The 21,555-nt window shown below is 34.9% G+C and overlaps 1 protein-coding gene across 2 annotated transcripts in view; it reads right to left on the reverse strand.

The window, feature by feature from the left end:
• Nucleotides 1-331: 331 nt before the first annotated feature.
• The window catches only part of LOC113237904, a 100,297-nt gene continuing 79,073 nt past the window's right edge, over nucleotides 332-21,555 (reverse strand). For both annotated transcript variants that reach the window (XM_026474619.1, XM_026474618.1), the window contains 4 exons: nucleotides 4,156-4,247; nucleotides 3,708-3,802; nucleotides 1,890-2,004; nucleotides 332-647 (listed from right to left, as the gene is read on the reverse strand). In XM_026474619.1, coding sequence (XP_026330404.1) covers nucleotides 627-647; nucleotides 1,890-2,004; nucleotides 3,708-3,802; nucleotides 4,156-4,247 — 323 coding nt within the window. In that variant the 3' untranslated portion in view covers nucleotides 332-626. The remainder of the gene's footprint in view (nucleotides 648-1,889; nucleotides 2,005-3,707; nucleotides 3,803-4,155; nucleotides 4,248-21,555) is intronic.

Consider the following 21,555-nt stretch of genomic DNA (forward strand, 5'->3'; position numbering starts at 1 on the left):
GGGAACTATACAGAAAATACTTCGAAATAGCACTCCCGTAGTAAGTTTTTTCAGAATCATATAGCGAAACGGGGTACTTCGTTCTGTCATATTCTGATATTTAATTTACGGTAAACGCCGTTACTTTCCATGAATGGGTTAAAAGTCATCAGTAATTTTTCCAGTTAGTGTGGAGAAGTGAACTATACAATGTGTCGGACAGTTTTAAATTTAAGTTTTATGAAACAAAATCACATCAAACAACAAACGGAATGTGATTTCGTTCCAAAGTCTTCCAATGAATGAATTAATTGAATGTAATTTAATGATTAAAATTTGACGGATTGATTGTATACTATCATAGAACAATGTGATTTTGATTTCATTTAAAGTACTTTTTTGCAGTTTTCACCTCTTGTGAGACAATATTTTTAAGCTGGAACTAGTACATTTAATATTTTATAGGAAATGGCACATTTGCTTAACACTATATTAGACCTAGTGCCAATTGTAACCCAGCCTTACAATTGACATAAACATTAGAGTATTAACTATAAATAAAATTTATATAACATTTGAACTTAAATTTAGAAGAAAATACGCGGTAAACTTAATAAATCAGTCCATTCATTTATGTTATTTTCCATTCACTCTTGGGACGCCGCTCTCTGAAAAAAAAAATCAGTGGATATATTTTAAAGAAGAATATGTCATACAAAGATTTATTCAGATAATGAAGAGAATCATAAACACTGTCGAACAGTATAATAGTCCTATTTCCGAAAATGGATAATTGCGAACCTATTCTTTTTGTTGTTATTTTTTCATTACGTTACTGTCACTAACCAATACCGACACTGGAAAGGTAAAATGTCTAACGTCTATATGTCTAATATTACAGAAAAACGATTTAAACTATAAATTAAATTTAAAATTTTATTTGTTATATGGAAAACTAGAACATTTCGGCTTTTCCATTTAGCAAAAAAAATTAGAATTATTAATACAAAGATCTAACACTTAGAAAAAAATCCTTCGATCCGGTTGGAACCGACCGGACCGACGTCTTCCAGCATATACAATTTATCTAAGTGCTTGCGTCGTATCTCTGTATTTGGTTTTTCAACGACTTTTTAGCCGAAGCGCTATCTATGAGAAATCTATGTTATTTCGTCTCCCAGTTAGATACCTTTACCTTTAGCTACCAGCCCCGGCTAGAGACGTCGCTATTCGTTGTATTTAAATTTTTATTGAATTGATATTCAATTTTTTTTATGTGAAATTACTCTACTAGTTTGTTATAATTATTAATACAAAGATCGAACACTTAGACAAAAATTCCTTTGATCCGGCCGAATTCGATTCGCCAGTGGGAGGCAAGCGTGGCAAAACTGGTGTAGGCTCTTTACAAATTTCATTCGCCTTCCCCTTTTTTATCAGTCTCTTCATATAGGCCCATTTATTCTTAGTACTTTTAATGTTTTTTAGGACGTCGTTATCGACGTATGTGCATCTAGATCTAATCGCTTAACATACACAAATAAATCTCCTTTTTTTGAAGTCGGTTTCTACGCACACACTCATAGCGTCGCACTAGCGAAACCCTCAATCGCGGGTGCCTTTTACACCTATGTAGACAACCACAAATTACACCCAAACTCAAGAAAGAAATAAAATTAAATGTAGGTCATATAAATATTTCTCTCGGCCCGGGAATCGAACCCAAGACCTCTGCGTGGTAGTCCAGTATGGTAACCGTTCGGCCGCGGAGGCAGTTAAATTAATTCGACAAAAAAAAATCAAACGGAATTTAATGCCAATTTACCATATTCCATAGTAACTTTCTACAATCTTCACTTTACCTTGAAATTAGGTTTATTTGAGTTTTATTGTAATATATTTCTATTTACCATTATCTGCCATAGTTTCAATTTAGACAAGAAATCTTTGTCGAGCATCGGCTTGGCCTCGGTGTTCCTGTTTCTGTTGTACGTCAGCTCCAATGGCAGCTCATATGGTTCAGATCTAAAAACAATAAAATAATTACACACGAAAATTCTGTACATATTGTTACGATATGACCATACATATATCGTACAGTAGGTAGAAAAGATTTGTATATATTTTTTTATGGTACAAAGTGACGGGACGAACTAGTCGTGCGCCTGGTTGTAAGAGGTATCTCTTACCAACAGCATGCCTTTCCATTGCAGTTAAAGTGCCACTCAGACCTTTAAATCTCAAACGTCTGAGGGGCATTGCCACTGCGCCCGTCACCCTGAAACATAAGTTGGCAAGTAACGTGTACCTGTAATTTCATCAGCACCCTTACCCTTCAAAACCGGAACACTGTAATGCTGACATTATTGCTTGGCGGCCGAAATAGGTAAGGTGGCAGTACTTCCCTGGACGAACTCTTTCACAAGGAGCTCTACTGCTACGAAAAACAGACCACAATGACATTGCCAGTTCTTGTTTGTAGCTCTTATAATTATTTTTTATGATATCTTGTAATGTTAATAGATAATAATTTATTAAAATCGATTTGATAATATTTTAACATGATGCAATTATTTGACGAGCAATCACGGGTTGCAGGTTTCTTATAATTCGTGTCTTGTGTGTTGTTATACTAGTTTACAATAATTTTAATAATATTTCATATTTTTAAACGACTTCAAAAAAAGAAGTAGGTTCTCAATTCGACTGCATGTGTTTTTTGTATGTAAGTTACGCTAACTCTCCGTATATAATAACTCCGGTATTTGTGAACCGATTTTCATGATTCTTTTTTTTTGTCGGAAAGAGCGTATCTCCATAGTGGTAATTTAATTTTGAAGAAAATCATCCACCTCGAACGATGGCTGTTCACGCATGAAGTTTCATTTTTATAAATAGCGCCTAAATTTTATTTAAGGAGCAATTATTTTAATGGTTGATTTTGCTATTCTCCAATTCAAGGCGTTTTTCTCTCAATATACTTTGAGTAGTGAGAACCGATTTTTATTATCCCCTGTGTGAAGTTCCGTATAGTGGCGAACTAGGGGATGAACCCGGGTTTGCGCACTTTCCGGTAATCGATTTCAATGAAACTTGGTAATTATATGTAATTCCACGTACTTTTGAGGTCGGTTGTTTTAGTACTTTGTACTGAGATTATAATTTAAGTATATTCTAACGCGTATGTGTGCTACATGATTAATTGTATATTATATTTTTTATATGTTCCCGACCATTAAGGGCTATGGCAGAATAAAGGCGGGGACAATGTACTTCATATTCCTTCGTAGCATAGACCCATTTGACGTGTGTTTTCTTTTTATTACTAATTTGCATAATCTTTTTTCTGCGTGTTTATTGCATATTTTATCAACAAATCACCTAAATTTTTTTGAAAGAGATAAATATGCAATGTAAGTGTTAGATAACAAATGCGATTGGCTTTTATTCTTTGCTGCTGAGAATGTGTAATATTAATGAAATTATTGATAAACCATACTATTAACACTGTTGTAATTCTTTTCTAGGAAAAGTAAATTACATTTATGAAATCCGTTTTTCTTAAAAACACGAACTTTTGGCTTAGCTAACTTTTCGTGGAGGGTGCAGAATTAAGAAACTTCTTTTGTTTTTAAACATAAAATTGAACCCTTTATTTTACGACGGGGACGTTGCGCCATCTATATGCACTACTGAAAAAGAAGTCCTTTTTTCTCCACAAAACTTACACTAAACGGCCGGCAGTTGGCGAGTAGTCTGGGGGATCCATTTGGTAGATGGCGTTAGAGTCCTCGTTATGCAAGTTTGGTGAGCGAGCGCGGTTCTGAAAGTTACTATCTGTTAGTAACATTTTGGTATCAAATCGGTAGATGGAGTTAGTTGTACGCATCGTTCTAATAATTGCGTAGAACAATAATACTTTGTAGTAATTATTTTACGTTATTGTGACTCATTTGAAATTGAATCTTTATTTCTGATGGAAGAATTAATAATTAAAGAATAAATTTTATTTACTAAACTCCTTTATTTTTTATTATCAGAAATCGAAAATTTATATATTATATTTTTATTAAAATTTCCTGAAAATAACACGCATACAATTGATAATACTTATCTCTAAAATTCCGGAATTAAAAATGTGACTAAACGTATCTTATTTATAAAAAACACTCTCACCAGTTCACCGTTAGAGTCCATGTTAAGAAGAAGCTTCGCGATGAACCAATCGGGGGCCGCAGCAGGCGGTTTAGCTGATCTCTTTCCGTGAGCTGGAAAACGAAAATAATAGATTTAGATGTAGCACCGTAATATAAGGTGCATTCAAGAGCGCGTCAATATTGTAGGTTTATAAAAAAAAGAACAAAACGAAAAGTATTAGCCTGCTAAAAGGTTAGTTAAACTTGATAGACTCAGGGTCGTATTCCAGAACTCTACTCAATGCTCAAGTCAGGATTTGAGCAGACTTGAGTATGATTTCAAGCACTGGAAATACGACCCTAATGGCAAGGCCTTGAGTATGATTTTCAGTGCTCTCTGCAATACTCAAGTCCTGACTTGAGTATTGAGTAGAGTTCTGGAATACGATCCTAGGACCCTGAAGTTGGGGTCTTCACACATTTTCTAAAAAGATTCAGAACTATCTGAATCTTTTTCGATATGGAATTTTCATCACGATGTTTTCCTTTACGATGCACTACGTTCGATTCGTAAAAAAATACGATCCGAAACGTCACAGGGATCATTTTCGATATTCGTGTCGATTCAAAGCGATATTCGTGTTGTCTCGGAGTTGAATCGGACTTAGTGCACAAGCGACATCCGAATTGGGTACGAGTGTTCTGGATTTGATATATATAAGTATTAACTCAAAAAGTGTATTTTTTCAGAATCGATCAGAAACGAATTACTCACTTCCCGTGAAACATTATTATAATTAATATCAAAGTTTAAAAATATAGGTTAAACTTTATAACAGACATCTAAACAATGTCCTACTTACCAAATATATTTAAAAATAAAAAGGGGAAAAATAATTTCATTCAAAGATTATTTATTCCATAGGTAATATAAATTTACATTAGAAAATGTCACATTTAAGCTACTGGTCGTTCACTACGCTGACCTCGCTGAGAAGAACGAGCAAGAAACTCTAGGGATTGCTCTTTTCAAAAATAAACTTAAATGCTATGGAATACACTTTGAATCAAATTTGTGTGGATTCTGGAGCCGTGTCGTCTTTCCATACATCTTTATCTAATACGTATTCTTCAATTTTGTAATATGATTTTTCGATCAAAATATTTTTAATGTAGTTTTTAAACTTAGGAAATGATAAACTTAATATATGCTCCGGAATCTTATTGTAAAAACGTATACGGGGAACTGTATACGTTTTTACAATAAGAGATAAATAATAAAAGAGTTGTTTACCTTGGTTAAACGAAATCGTAGTACCATGAGTTTGGACTTAGCTCTAAGGTTAATATAATGGATATCTTCTTTCTTATTGAAATTATGTATATTTTTATATATTTTTTGTATTTTTTTAATATATATTTTTTTTAGTAAGGACTGTTTTGCTCATTAGCTCAGAAAGTTTCTCTAATTTTGAGTTAAGTAGATATCTTTGTTTCTCACAATATTGTAATGTAAGTAAGTAAGTAAGTAAATTCTTTATTTCCTCCACAAATTTGTAACAACTTAAGTAAACATAAGAGATATTGAAGTAAAAAACATGACAGGAAAATTTGTAGAGGCTGGAGCCTAAACTAGGATACCCTGTATTTTAGGTCACCAGGCCTCCACTTCCAGAAATTCTGATCAATATTTGTAAATCTATATTAACAAGTTACATGTATACTTAATTGGAAAAAAGAGTATATAAAAGAGTATATAAGAGTATATAATAAAAATTTAATTGTAAGTGTGTGAGAGTGTGTGTGATGATTGAGTGCATGTGGTGTGTGTGGAAGTGCGTGTGATATGTGCGAAAGTGCATGTGATGTGTGTGTAATTGTTTGTGATGTGTGTGAAAGTGCAAGTGATATGCGAAGTGTGGACACATATTAGAGTGAATGTGCGTAATGACGGTTGTATTGACGTGTCAAGAATCAAATTTTACTTCCAACAATGGTATAATCTCGAAATTCACATATTTCGAGTTACTATACTATTGTAATAGCAGTGCGATATATATTATATCTCAGATTCAGAACGAATACGAATCGCATGCAGTGAGTAAACACGTTTAGGTTTAGCTAGGTTTAGGTTCGACTACAAAAAAGTCACAAATATATTTTTTTTATGATATCAATCGACGAGACGAACAAGTCCTAGTAAATGACACGTCTATTCATGACAGTTGCAGTGCCACTCAAATATTTAAATTGCAAAGATCTGACTGACACTGCTCCTGCACTCGTCACCGTGAGACATAACTCGCCAAGTTCCATGTGCCTGTAATGCTCAGAATGCTTTGACGATGTGACCTCCTTATATCGTCAAAGGAACCTTTATTTGGTTCCTGGCTACTCATTTTTAAATTATGAATCTTTCTTTAATTCCCTTGCCTCGTCATTCTGAATTTGTTTCGTTCCATCGTCACTCCCTGCCCACACTGTTCGCGGCCGCGAACAGGTCTTCTCGTTAATTTTTTGAACCGTTTACCAGTTACCAAAAATCTTAAACTTGTGCGATAAACATTTTAAAGATCATAAATATTGATAAAATATCGAGTTCTTAAGTTTTCGCGATTGTTACACATAGGAAATGTAACTATTTTTCCGGATTTAAATCGCGTATATTTGTTTTTTCAAACAAAAAGTTTTGTTGAAACAAAAAGTTTTGTTGAAACAAAAAGGTTTGTTTGAAAAAACAAATATACGCGATTTAAATACGGAAAAATAGTTTCATTTCCTATATTGATAAAATGTTTATAAAAACCATTGACTTACAATTATATGGACGTCGGGTCCGCGCTAAAAAGTGTCCGCACTTGTAAGGGGCTAAAATCGTATACAGAGCGCCAAACTCCTCTTCATTTGTTCAACTGACAGCGCGATACTGCGATGACATTACAATTTAAATTTCGAATAGGTTGACTTGGGACATTTTTTTCGTGGTTTTTATATTAGACCCGTCGTCCATTTATTTGTAAGTCAATGAAAAAACGGATTTTTTTCTACTATTTTTTTTCTTTTGAATTTTGAACTTTAAATCTTTGTATGGAGGCTGCGGAAGCTACATTACAGTCCTACAGAACATTCCAAGCGGTACCAGCAGCGGTACGCGCGTTTGGCGGCAGAAATAGGTAAGGTATTTCCCTCGACAAACTCTTTTACAAAGAGCCACTAAAGTACACGCGTAACTTAGAAATCAAAATCGAAAACCTCTCAATGACCTTTGTATTGAAAGGCAACCGTTTTGGCCTAACACTGGTGTTGTAAAAGACTCGAGTCCGGGAGTCTACATTTTAGGACTCGACTCCAATTCACAAAACTCATAAAGACAGACTAACTGCTCGACATTAGTGCTCGAGTCTATTTATGTAACGAATCTTGCTCGAGTCTGGTAAGTACCTACTGAGCGGTGCTGTAGTATAATTACTATAATATAATTAAGTATTATGGTATTATAAATCATCATATTGAGTTTTTGTTTTTTATTTAATTCCTTAGCATTAATAGATGTTCAATAAAATTGAACCCTGCTTGTCGTCCTCGCGACTTTGTGGTGGAGAAGTCGACTCGGACTCATGAGTATTTTAGGCCACCGAGCTGTGCAAAATTGAGTCGAGTTAATAAATATAGATTCCTGGACTCGAGTTTTTACATCACCACCTAACACTGCTAGTTTTAAAAATAATTTAACAAATTAGCTGGCAACGTTTATTTTAACTCTTAAAATATACAAGTTAATATTTTCTAGGTACAGCAAATTTAGACTTCGCAAACTTCGTTTAGTCATCGTTTGAATTATTCAGATTTAATTAGTGAGAACGTTAACTATAGCCGCCCATGACTGGATGTGTAAATTTATGTAAGATTAACAACTTAGCACTACCGGATTAACATTTGTAATAAAATACGGTTCAAGAAGTTAACCGCCTCGTGTATGGTTTGGAAACAGAGTTGCAATTCTATTAATATCTTCTTTTTACAATTAATAGATATATGCAATTGTAAAGAATGCAGAATAGTATAGTAAGAGAGTGTCTGTGTAGAGCCTTCTCAATCCTCGTGGATGCTTCGATAATTTGGTTATATAGAAATAATGAATGTTGAAAATTGACGACACAATTTATAGAGCGAATGTAGATGTTACCGAATCGAAATAAAATTCATCATGCTATATACAGTTTCGTAACAACATTCTCCCCGTCTTGTTTATAAGTATATAACTAATTATTATGTCTTTGACTTTGATTTTTTGACTTTCCTTCCATGTATATTTATGAACTTTGTAAATTTGCCAAACAGCATCTACAATGATTTAATAAATCAATAGAAATTAATCCACATGCAAAAAGAAACGCAGACAGACTTGTCGTTGAAAATGTATCTAAAACTACACTTTACATAATCTCAGTACGGTCAGTCGGTTTAGAGTACGGTGTAGAGTACTAAAAAAACCGACCTCAAAAGTACGTGGCATTACATACAATTACCAACTTTATTGAAGTCGGTTACCGGAAAGTGCGCAATACGGGACTTGGACACAGGAGATAATAAAAATCGGTTCTCACTAGTCAAAGTATATTGAGAGAAAAACGCCTTAAATTGGAATAGCAAAATCAACCATTAAAATAATTGCTCCTTATAATAAAATTTAGGCGCTATTTATGAAAATGAATCTTCATGCGTGAGCAGCCATCCTTAGAGGTGGATGATTTTCTTCAAAACTAAATGGGACCACTATGGAGGTACCGTCTTTCCCACAAAAAAGAATCATGAAAATCGGTTCATAAATACTGGAGTTATCGCGTAACATACATACAAAAAAAACATACAGTCGAATTGACAACCTCCTCCTTTTTTAAAGTCGGTTAACAAAAAGTTCATATTACATCGCCATCCGCGGAGAACAAAAAGATAACTGTTATATCATATTTAAGATCTTTAGGCACCAATACATCTTTTTAATTTTTTTCGTCATTTTTATTCAAATTTTCTACCCATACCCAAGTCCACAAGAATAATGTTATATGATAATATTAAACTGAATGACTTACGTTTCTTAATATGACAAATGACAATAGAATTATGTTCTCGTAAAAATAATTACGCGAAATAACGATACACGCAGTTATCATATTTTATTCCCGTTTGAAACTGCTCGGGCTGTTCGTATAATAAAGCAAAACAAAGCAAAATTTGATTATCATATCATGGTTTCATTGTAACAGCAGAATAAAAGACCTTTCCAAAAAAAATATCGTAGTATGTTTACGAGAACAAGATGATATGTAATTATTATCTTCACCACTTGTGCTATTGCAACCCGTAGAATAAAATGATAAATCAACTTCGTTGACTACGGTGCAATACTTGTTTTTGGCTCAGACACAGCGAGAATAAAATGATAATTCACAATATAAATCCAACATGATGATTGATTTTGACTAATTATTTATAATTGAAATGTCTCAATTTTGGCTTAACTTACGGCTGTTTCATTTATAATATAGAACGCACAAAAATATTATTTTCTTAAAACTAACTATTAATCTACCTACGTTCAGTATTTAAGAACTTATCAATGAAAACATGTTTTTATTTTTCCTGAAATATTACTTTGTTGCGATTATCATTTTGTTCTCCGGGTATGGCGACATGTGCATGAAAATTTTTAATGGACTACCAATTGAGAAATAAAAAATCTGACGTTTAAAAGAATGACAATTGAACTGTATAAATGTCTAATTAAAAAAAGGATATTATAGTGTAAATGACTACTTAGAAGATTTAATTTTGCATGCTTTTGTATAATGGCTAATATATGAACTCTAATGTAATAACTACCATACTGTAAAAACCTATTCAGTGCATATAAACCTCATTTCATCACATTATGTATAAATAAAAATAATCCTGTTCTTCGCAATGAGGTTCATTCAGTATTTTTTTGTGTGAATTATCAAATCGTGTTTTTTCGATTTCATCATTTTTGAGTTACTACAGTATTTGGTTTCATGTATTATGTACGGCTTTATTATAGCAATTTCTTTATTTATAAACATAGGGGAAACCGAACATAAATCCGAAAAAATACGAATATTCGACAAAATTAAAAAGCGCATAATGCGAATAAAGAACTTGACATTGACTTGACATTGTGTTTTGAGTTGGTGGAGTATTAATTTTTGACAGTTATTCTTTCGGGTGGAATGTCTGACGAGAACGAGTGATCCCCTTATGCTTCCACAACTCAAAGCTGAATTTGGAAAATTGGACAGTCTATATATTGCACTGTTAATACAATAGTGTATCAACTCAAAAAGTGTATTTCTTCAGAATCGATGAAAAACAAATTACTCACTTCCAGTGAAATATTATTAAAATTTATGTATAGGTTAAAGTTTATTTATTAGAGACATCTAAACAATTTCCTACTTGTCAAACAAAAGGAAAAAACAGCTTAATACTTTTTAGAAATTTGTTGTCCAGAACTAGTTCGCAAAAAGTTTGTCTCATTTTGAGTTAAATAGATTTATTTTAATTGTTTCTTACAATATTTTAACTACAGTTCTATTGACGTGCAGAGAATCAAATTTTACGTTCAGGAATAGTATAATCGTGAATTTCACATATTTTGAGTTACAACACTATTGTAGAAGCAGTGCGGTATATAGATAGTCGTGACGTCATCGGTTTAGCGCTCGTATAATTCGGCAATCGAAATTCTGCCTTATCCTGATGCATTTTATTTTCAATTTTGCGCGTGCTGAAACACCAATAACGGTTACCAATTTCAAACCCTGTTTTAATTTGTACCTTACGTCAATTTTAATTATGGTCTCACCCATCCAAACCGTACACATGTACGTTGATTGCGATTTAAACAGGGTCGTTATAAAGGCTTACCATGTGGTACAATGGGTAAACCTTATGTACGTGGGCACAGTGTTCGGAATAATAATTGTTTGTTTAGAACACTGTTCCCTGCGTGGTGCTAAAAATATCCAGCGTCTAGTAAAAGGATAGTTTTATTACAATGTAATATAACATATATTAGACACCATCACATGCGTTCCTCTGATCTCAAAGTAATGTCCCTCTACCGTCCATTTACCGACCCGAGAGATAAGAAGTTCAGGGGAGACTACTGGCTCCCCAATAAGACCACGGCAAGGCGGGCGTCCGGACCAAGCCCTCCGCCAGTGAACGCTTTCACGGGCGTCTCTGGTGGACTTGGTTATGGATTCGTCGGGGTTTGTGGTTAGCTGTAGGGATGAGCATGTAGCCGGGGCGTTCATCCCGTGCGTGGTTAGCGCGTCTTATTGGCGGTTGAGACGAGGGCCTAAGGCGAGACGCGCGGGGCACATAAGTTGCCTTCGGAAGCTATGTCCGGTCATTGTCCCAGGACACTGCGACCGGCATCTCCGACACTAGTCCGGAGAGATAGTAGAGGGTTAACTAGATATTCTCCGGTCTCTACAGCCGCTTAGGTTATTGGGAACTGGAGAGACGTCGTTTTTCGGCGTCAGGAAATGAGCGTGCCTTACAGCTCCGCCACCAAAGAGGAGATTTGGTAGTGGACTTTGGAGTCAACGACTTAGCCGTGGCAATCGTTAGTTGCGCAAGGCGTAAAGGGAAGTGAGCGCGCCTACTACTCCGGTACCTATCTGGAAAATAGAGAGGATATTGTGTGTGTACCAATACTTTTCCCGGCCCGAGAATCAAACCCGGGACTTTAGCGTGGCAGACCAGCACGATAACCGTTCGGTCACGGAAGCAGTTACAAAATTAGTAACGTCATTCAAACGTCAACGCCCTCTACAGTATTAGTTAAACAATTTATTAACGTAGATAAATGACGTATTAGTGTGAGCGAAAAGGTCGGAACTAAATGTGAACAAGGTGGCTAAGTGACGGCAACAACTGGGTAGCTAATAACAATTTTAAGTTTAACTTTCAGATGAAAAGTTACGTAATTAGTATTCCACAAATGGATATTAATTGCTACAAACATGTTAGCTCCTCTACGTAAAATAAAGGCGTTATTAAAATATTGGATTTTAGTAAGTTCAGAATTCAAAATATCATAACAAATTACACTAGAAATTCTCACATTGATTAAACGCAGAATCCCCTGAGAAAAACGGACACTTAACACGTTCGTCTCAGGGTGCCTCACTTTTGTAACAATTAGTCTATACATAGCCCCGCTGCTGGGCACGCGCCTCCTCTCACAATGGGAGTGCTTGGGATGTAGTTCCCACGCGGGTCCAATGCTGAAACTTCAGACACATCATTAAACTGCTTTGTAGGTGATTGCAGGTTTCTTACGATGTTTTCCTTCTACGAAAAGCAAATTTCATATTCATCATCATCATTATATCAGCCAGAAGACGTCCACTGCTGAACCTATGCCTCCACCAAAGATTTCCAAAATTTGTAAAAAGACTTGTAAAGTAAAAAAAAAATTAAAATTATTTAAAATTAGATTATGAAATTTCATATTATTTTATATCAAATTCCGATAAACTCAGAAATGCACCGCCGAATTCCAATCCGGACTTGAAGGGCGTGGAGTGGACTCTGCTTTAGAGGAAGTAGGTCAAACTATCAGGCTATTACGGCTTTTTACTGGTGGAGCACGGATAACTCGCCCATTAGTCGGAGTTTCCCACCAATGGTCACTGAACATGACTTTTGGTATGCTAAAGAATCTACGTCACCTTGGGAGCAATTGTAATAGTCAAATTTTTATATGTACTTAGTATAATAATCCTGGTGTTTGAAAAAATATAACGACAAAATATTATGAAAAAATGCTGTGTGAAAAAAACCAAAAAAATCAAGGTTAAAAAAGTATTTATTGGAAAAAGAACTAGAAATTTAACAAGTATAAAAACTAAAACACACCCGAGCAAACTGGGCACCCCAATTGACATAACTTTTGGTTTATAGCGCGGTGATGTGCCACCGCAGGTCATATAATGAAAACCTGTCCTACTAGATAACAAATTATGGTCTTTTGATCCCGGTCTAAACGTGTTAAGGTAAGCTCTCTGTAAATATACATTTGTTCACATATATCATTTATAATATTTAAAAATCAGAGGTAGAAGCAATCTGAACGACCTAAACGGATCGTTCTCTCGGATTATTGTCAGCTTATATCATATCGTCCCCATAAAGAGTGATTACAAGATACGAGTATGAGGATCAGGAGATGGCAAAACTTTCTATTTATTTCAAATTTCTTATCAAGGGTGGTAATTGGGATGCATTACTTTATGAATACGTGATGTGAAATCATCCTGTAACATTTTGTATTTATTAATAATAATAATAGTAAATTTCTTTATTTCGGACAAGTCCATAAGGGTTAGTAACAAAACACTTAAAAAACTTAAAAATAGGGTTAGTATTACAAATTGCTTATTTTACAATTTATTACAGGCCACAAAACCAATGTGCATCCCAGACCCGTGATCTAGGAAGCAACCCTGTACACAGTTTGCAATTATACTCAGGAGGCTGTTATCACCGCCCCGAATCCTGCGCAACAAAGAAGTCGCCCTTTTTCGCATGATAGCTGAAAAGCCATCCAAGCGAGTCACGACGAACATTTCCGATGCACTGCAAATTCGAGGCAGCTTCAACAGCATCCTGAATAAATTATTATACAACACACGGAGAGAGCTTAGAGCTTTTTGGGTGTAATTGAACCATAGGCTACATGTATAAAGTGACTGACAGTACGCCTTGAACAACATAAGTTTGACGTCGTCAGTACACCTAGCAAACCTACGAACCAACATGTTGCCCCTCACTGCTAGCGCCCTACGCTCCCTTTCAACATCTAAATCGTCCTTTAAAGTCTCAGAGAACCAGTGCCCTAGGTACTTAAATTCGGTGACTCTTTTAAAAGGAGTGCCACACAGAGTAACTTCGGGCACAGTGCTACAGGTTTTGCTACCCGATTTAAAAACTAGCAACTCACTATTACTCGCGTTGTACCTAAGACAATGAGCCTCTGCATATTTTGTACATATGCCGATTATTATACATATATTATTATACAATCCATTTTTTTCATTTCAGTAAGTTTGTGCTTTAAGATACGAGTTTGTGAAAGTAATACGACGATATGTCGCTGAAGCAATATTCAATCTTAATTAAAATTTTTAAAACCTTATTATAACGCGTTGACCGAAAAGAGCACAGACATATATTTAGATAGACGCTGCAAGTACAGCCATTTGTATGAAAACCAAGCGTGCCACATTTTTTGTATCCACTATGACCTCACAAGAAGTATTATATCGATTTAGAGCGTAAAGAGCTTTCCCATCACTAGGTGGGAAAGCTCTTTCCGCTCTAAATCGATTGATTGAGCGTAATACGCGCATTTACGCGTAAATACGCGTATTCCATTCAAATAATCGATTGTAAATAGAATAATTTTTGTTCAAGTATTTGTTGATTGCCAATAGCCGTAATATTAATATAGTCGAAAAATATTAGAATAGGATAATCAAGTCCATTATTTTACTTGTTTTTAAAAAAACGTTAATTACTTAAAAAAAATTAGACTTTAATTTTTAATCGACTTCAAATATTAAAATTATTGTCCTTCCCATTGACTTACAAATAAAAAGTCAATGGTCCTTCCAATAAAATGAGCCAATTATATATAATTTTTTTGTAATAAAAGATCTTGTCGATTAAATAATAAAAATGCACGTCAACATATGAACTTGCGACTGACTGAATTAAATTTATTAGATGGTTGTCTGCTGGATGTTGTACAAATTGAGGAATGGCAAGACAAATGAAAATGTTACTGCTGACAAAATATCATAAAATCTTATTAATCAGAAGAGGTTTGCTTAATGACGGCCTCGTGTGAGATTTTTGTGATTTGTTTATTATTTCTCGGATTTGTAACTCTACTACGCTGCATATTAGGATAGCATCTTAGGTAGGATAAACTAGACCACCTTCATCCTTGAAAGCAACGAAAACATACGTGTGATCAACAGCAGGTTTTTGTAAAGACAGCGCACTGTTACATTCTTCGCATTTTAGATTTTTTTTTTGTATTACTCCTACTACATATCCGGCGATGTATGTAATTATTTCTCACTATACTCGGACATTCGAGGCAATGTGCTACAAAAAATATCGACATTACAGATACTACTGATAATAGATACTATAAAACTGAAAAAAAAAACGAAACGTTTATAACGTTATAACAAAAAAGTTATAGAATATTTTTATAAAATTGCAAAGGTCATAATAATTTTCGTCTCTTTTTTTCAAAATCGATCAGAATCGAGAACAGTGTTGCCTAACGTGTACATCACTAAATGTTAAATTTGGCTAAAAATGTACAAGCGGTCTTACCACTGAACTGAATGTATTATACAAAAGTGCGTTCGTTCGATTTTCATGGCGTATAACAAAGATCACAAATATATCGCACCAAGTAAAAGCCGCAATGTATTACAAATCATGAGGCATACATACTCGGTTGCATATTTGTTTTCTCGAAATTCATACAAAATCAAAATAATTGTTTTTAAAATAAATTATGCATCTTCTGATTACAAAATCACTTGCCCTTGGAAGGAAACTTCCCTGTTTACTTGTTTACCCACAGTTACGGTGCTTTTGCAGTTTATAATGGCACAATTATGCATTTTTCGCGTTTTCGACTGGTGTTTATCTACGATATCGGTCGAGCGCGTTCTGAAGTGTAGCAGCGGCAAGTAAGTGTATTTCACTTGCATTGGGCACGCGAAGTACGTATACTTGCGGTGTCTATCTAGATATATGTCTGTGCAAAGACTGTGCGGTTGTTGCCAGTAGCTAGTTTTAAACAAAAATATAACTTTTTTCTTTGTTTTAAAAATTATATTTTAGCGCATATTTTGCACATGACCACTAATATCTCAAAAATTTATATACTTAACATGAAGGGTAGAAAATTATATAACAACAGGCGCTTGTCATATTTTCCATCAAAACAAGGAAACATACTAAATATATGAAGAGGCTGTATGATGCAACCTTCGCCTTTCCAAATAAATGATTGCACATTTATAAAAAAAATTGCATTATATATAACATTCGTATTTCAAAGTGACAGTGTTGTCCTGTCACTGAAATTAAATCGGATGACATACATTTTTAACGCATTTTTTGTGATATAATTACAACTTTCTTCGATGAACCGATCTCAAAAGTTCGTGGAGTCACATCTGTGTGCCATGTTGTATTGAATCGATTAACGAAAAGTGCGCGAAACTGGATTCATCCCTAGTTTGCCACCCTTAGAGGTGGAATATTTTCTTCAAATTTAAATGGGACCAACACAGACGTAGCTTCTTTCCATCAAAAATAGAATAACTGGAATCGGTTCACAAATTGAGTAATTGCGTAACATACATACAAAAACAATTACAGTCGAATTGAGAACCTCCTCCTTTTTTTAAGTCGGTTAAAAATATAACTTAACGCAATTTTTGAGATAATTACTAAAATGTCAGTTGTCATGTGCGATTTTAAGAATAGGCGGGAAAGTTTTAAGAATGTAATACATGAAAATGCTCAGAACTGGTGAATTGCAAAGATGTCGCATAACATTATGGTAATACCAAACCACACATTATACGTGGGGCGCACTGAAGTTTCCGGAATGAATAAGAAAAAATGCTATAAATGGTCAGAAATGAATTTATTGTTTCTCAAAATATTCTCCGTTAGCGTTAATGCACTTTTTCATACGAATGAACCAATTTTGAAAACATTTATGCCACTCCTCCGTGACAAGCTCTGAAACATATTTTTCATTCTCTTCGACAGCCTCTTCAGGTAATGAAAATCGTTGACCGCGTAACTGGTTCTTAATTTTTGGAAATAAATAAAAGTCACAAGGTGCCAGGTCGGGACTGTACACGGGATGGCTCATAAGGTCAACATTGTTCACCTTCAAAAATCCATTTGTCTGTCTGCCCGTTTGAGAACTGGCATTATATTGGTGCAAGATGATACGGCGTTTACGGTTATTTCTACGGAGTTTGTCAATAACTTCCGGCAAACAAATGGTCGTGTATCAATCAATATTCACGGTATAATGATTCTCCAAAGCAACAGTAGCTACGTGTCCAGTTTTATTAAAAAAAGAAGCAATCATCCGCTCAGAGACACTTTGCTCGAGCGCCACTTTGGTTGGTTTCGGTTCATCTCAAAAGACCCATACGCTCGATTGCTGCTTTGTCTTAGGATCGTAATTATAAATCCATGTTTCGTCACCTGTTACTGTGTACCACGCCAAATTTGACGCCTTCGTTGAATCTGGTAAGCATGGCATTCCATCAAGTGACGCCATCGTGTTTTAAGCCTCAATCAAATTGTGTGGTATCCACCGAGAGCGCAGCTTTTTCACACCCAAATGTTTGTGTAGTATTGATTGTATTTGACTCATGCCTATGCCTAAAGATGACCGAATCTCATATTCGATATGTCACATGTCTGTCTGTTTTGATCATACGGCGCACAGCATCGATGTTTTTGTTGTTTACAGCAGTGGACGGGCGACCATCACGAAATTCGTCACTGAGATTCACACGACCGCGTTTGAATTCTGCAAACCAGTTATAAATAGTCGTCTTGCATTATCGTTCATCGCCAAAAGCAGTTTGAAGCCGAGCGAAGCTCCGCTGAGCTATTAAATTACACTTAAAGTCGTAGAAAATCATACTACTAAAATTTTCACGAGTTAAATCCGTGGTGATGTAGCCAACCAACTTCTAAAATGACGCCACAATGTAAAAGCAAGTGACATTCAGATGAAACAAACTGTATTCTACAGCCAAAGAGTTCCATTTTCAAATGTTGTAATTGTTTTTTAAATATTGTTTAAGTAAGTGGCCAGTTCCGGAAACTTTTAGTGCGCCCTATGTATTTTTAATGCCGTTACAAGCTAATAGTTAGGTGAGACGTATTTCCTCATCCACCATATTAGACCGACGTAACACCTTCTGATTTTCACTTGTTTCGGTCTTCACAAAATTTTTTTAAGGTCACGATTTTGATAACGAATAGACCGTCAAATGACACTTTGTTTTGTATTTTATATGTAAGTAAAGATGGGAATTTTATAAAAAAGGGATACTAAAATTACCCGAAAAATAGAATTTAGAATATAAAAATCTTATTGGAATATAAATAAGTATAGATTTTATTTAACAAACCATATTTTGTTAGCAAACTTTGACGACCTCTGTGGTCGAGTGGCTTGCACCGATGTCTTTTCATGGTGTCGCCATCTCTGAAGGTCCCGGGTTCGATCCTCGGCAGGGTCAATATAGAAAAGCTAAATTTTATATTTTGTCTCGGGTGTTTGTGGTACCGTCGTTGATTCTGATTTCCATAACACAAGTGCTTTAGTTACTTACTTTGAGATCAGTCCTATAACTTTTCACATAAGTTTTGTATATACTGACTCTCCCTATCAACCTCTAGGTTATACGGGAGGGGCACTATTAAATGTGCAAGCAAGCCTGCACAGGGCCTTCTTAGACAGGTCCTGACCCCAGACTTCATTGGGTTCTCAAAATACCGCACGCACATATTAAATATTATTTACGTAACACAACATTTCTCTAGCACAAATCACGGACACACGCCAAAATAATTTTATAAAAAAAATCAAGCACACGAGGCGCAAGCCAGCACCGCTAACCCGATAATGCCCATTATTGGAATTTAACTATAAAACCGCCCATCGTACACTGTCTTTTGTCTTTCTTTGTCTCTATATATTGCGCTCGTGTTTAATAGCGAGATTGTATAGTAATGTAACACGGAATACGTCATAATTGTACATATTGATACTTTGCTTCCTAATCCGAGATTAAAGGTAATGCGTACGATGGATGGATGGAGCCTTACGTCATTCCAGGACATTTATAATATCTTTATGTTCTTTTATGATACAAAGTGACGGGACGAACAAGTCGTACACCTGGTGGTAAGCGACACGCCTGTCCATATCAGTTGCAATGCCACTCAGAGCTTTAAATTCCAAAGATCTGGGGGCACTGCCACCGCGTCTGTCACCCTGAGACATAATTTGACAAGTCCCATGTGCCTGTAATTCCACCAGCACCCGTACCTTACAAAGCTGGAACACTTTTGCATTAGTCGACGTAAAACAATTGCGGAATGACGAATACGTCGCTGAAATATATATCGAATGTGGGAATTGTAGAAGTCGTTACGTTACAATCGATCATTTTTATTCAATCGTTATCCCACTCCCGGGGCAATGCAATCAAAAGGAAATTGAAATCATTCCCAGTTTCCCATTTAATATTACCAAATATTTATGCGAACTGTGGCGGTGTTTGTAATTTTCACATCTGTAATGTTACTATGTCCCATAAAATCTATTAAAACTCCGTATCCACTCACGCGATATATGCATCCGTAGACGCATACCACACCTAGAGGTGCCGGTGATGATTTTATACCGATTTATCGTATATCGAAATTATAACAGGTAAAAGAACTAATATTAATTGCTATTTTGGTAACTACTCTAGCAAACCATAAAGTTTTTAATGCCTGGGTCTGTTATTTAAAAAAATAAACAACTTCAAAAATACGTCACGACAATCGTGTGAGTATTGTGTGGGCTGGTGATTTCGGTGTTTATTTAATGAAAACATACCGTACGTAGCGTTTTTGAAGTTTATCCTGAATATAAATGTTTATAAACTATACTTTAAGGAGTAATTTCATAGTAAACGTTAGAAGCACTCAAACAGAATATTATCATATCTATCCAAGTACACCAAAAATTTCATTAGTGCTTTTTAAGTGCAGGATTTGCGGTGTATTACTGCATTTTATTTCAGATGTTTTTGTTGGTAGTACGGAGGGTATTTATTTAGCCATGCAGAAGAATAATTTTTATTTATAAAAACTTGTATTTAAACTGAATGCTTTTCTAATTTGCGAAAACAAATAGCCGCCATTTTGCGGTAGGAGGAGCGCATCGCGTGAGCGGTTATGAAGTATCTAAACAATTACATTATTGTTTCGTTTCAGTGTTTCTTATTTCCCCATTGTCCAGATCAGCTAGTGATTTGTTAAAGTATCGTTGCGTACAAAATCGCATACTTTTGGTCATATAACCTATTAAATAGGTTTTATGTCTAATGCGATAGACATTAAAGGCTCAGCTAATAAAATATTCGCTACTAAAGAATTTATACACTACCTCAGCTAGAATTCAAATGTTTCCCGAACTACTACGGTTCATTACGCTTGGGTCGAGCGAAACGGTCTTTATTTCAGATATATTTTTTTTACAAATAAAATTAAAGCATTTGAAAAGTGTTTGTCGTTAGTATACATGTTCAATTTAGTTAAGTTCATCTAAAAACAAATTGGTATCTGTAAAGCACCCATTGAATACAGTGGTTTTCTTGTAAAATTTCAAGGTTTGTGTTTATATCTGACCTTCAATATGACCAACGGAGATACTATTTTATCGTTTAGTTATAATCCGAGATTATACTTATGTAACCTTTAAGTACTCGTAACACACAACGTGATTAATTTTTCCCTCTCGAAACCCGTATTGATAAACAATAAAAAGCAACAAATCAAATCAAAATAAGGTAGTGTAACCGATGATGGACAGTGCATCAATCATGAAATTTTTGAAGTATACCGTGATAACAAATTAAAAAAAAACGGGATTCTTAGAAGAACCGCGCCTCAGGTACGTTTTTTATAATCATATTTGAATGTGGTATTTAAGAATGTGGTGACCTCTGTGGTTATTTTGTGTTCTGGTGTTATTTTAAGCATCTAAACAAAACATAAACGTAAATGAATAACATAACGTCTATTGGAAAATTTGAAGTGTTTATTACTGGATCACATTTAGTTGTATACCCAATCATGGACATTTTTGACCATAATCGTATTTTATTATCAAAGTTCTTTACGTGTGTTTTACCGTCTTTATAAAGCCAGACTTTTAATTTAGTTTATAGCTTGTTACATTATTTAAATCTACACAGTAATAGGAACAGTGTCCGTCTCTGGTCGTCCATTAGTGGATTTATTTTTTTAGACATGGCACTGAAGCGAATTACCACCCATTGTTACCAGTCACCAATGGGTTTTATTAAACATCTTACTATATAAGAATTAATAGAAATAAGTTATAATGCAAGATATCTTTTTTTAAATTGAATTTGTTAATTTACCTAAATAGTTGATCGTTTATGTTTAGTTGTCCATCATTGGAAACCGTCCTTGACGGTGTGACCATAATTGGAAATAGGGCTGTCCACATAATGATACTCAAACAGGGTCTAGG

This window comes from Hyposmocoma kahamanoa, unplaced genomic scaffold (genome assembly GCF_003589595.1).
Source record: "Hyposmocoma kahamanoa isolate Upper Pololo Valley unplaced genomic scaffold, ASM358959v1 94, whole genome shotgun sequence".
Lineage (NCBI taxonomy): Eukaryota > Metazoa > Arthropoda > Insecta > Lepidoptera > Cosmopterigidae > Hyposmocoma > Hyposmocoma kahamanoa.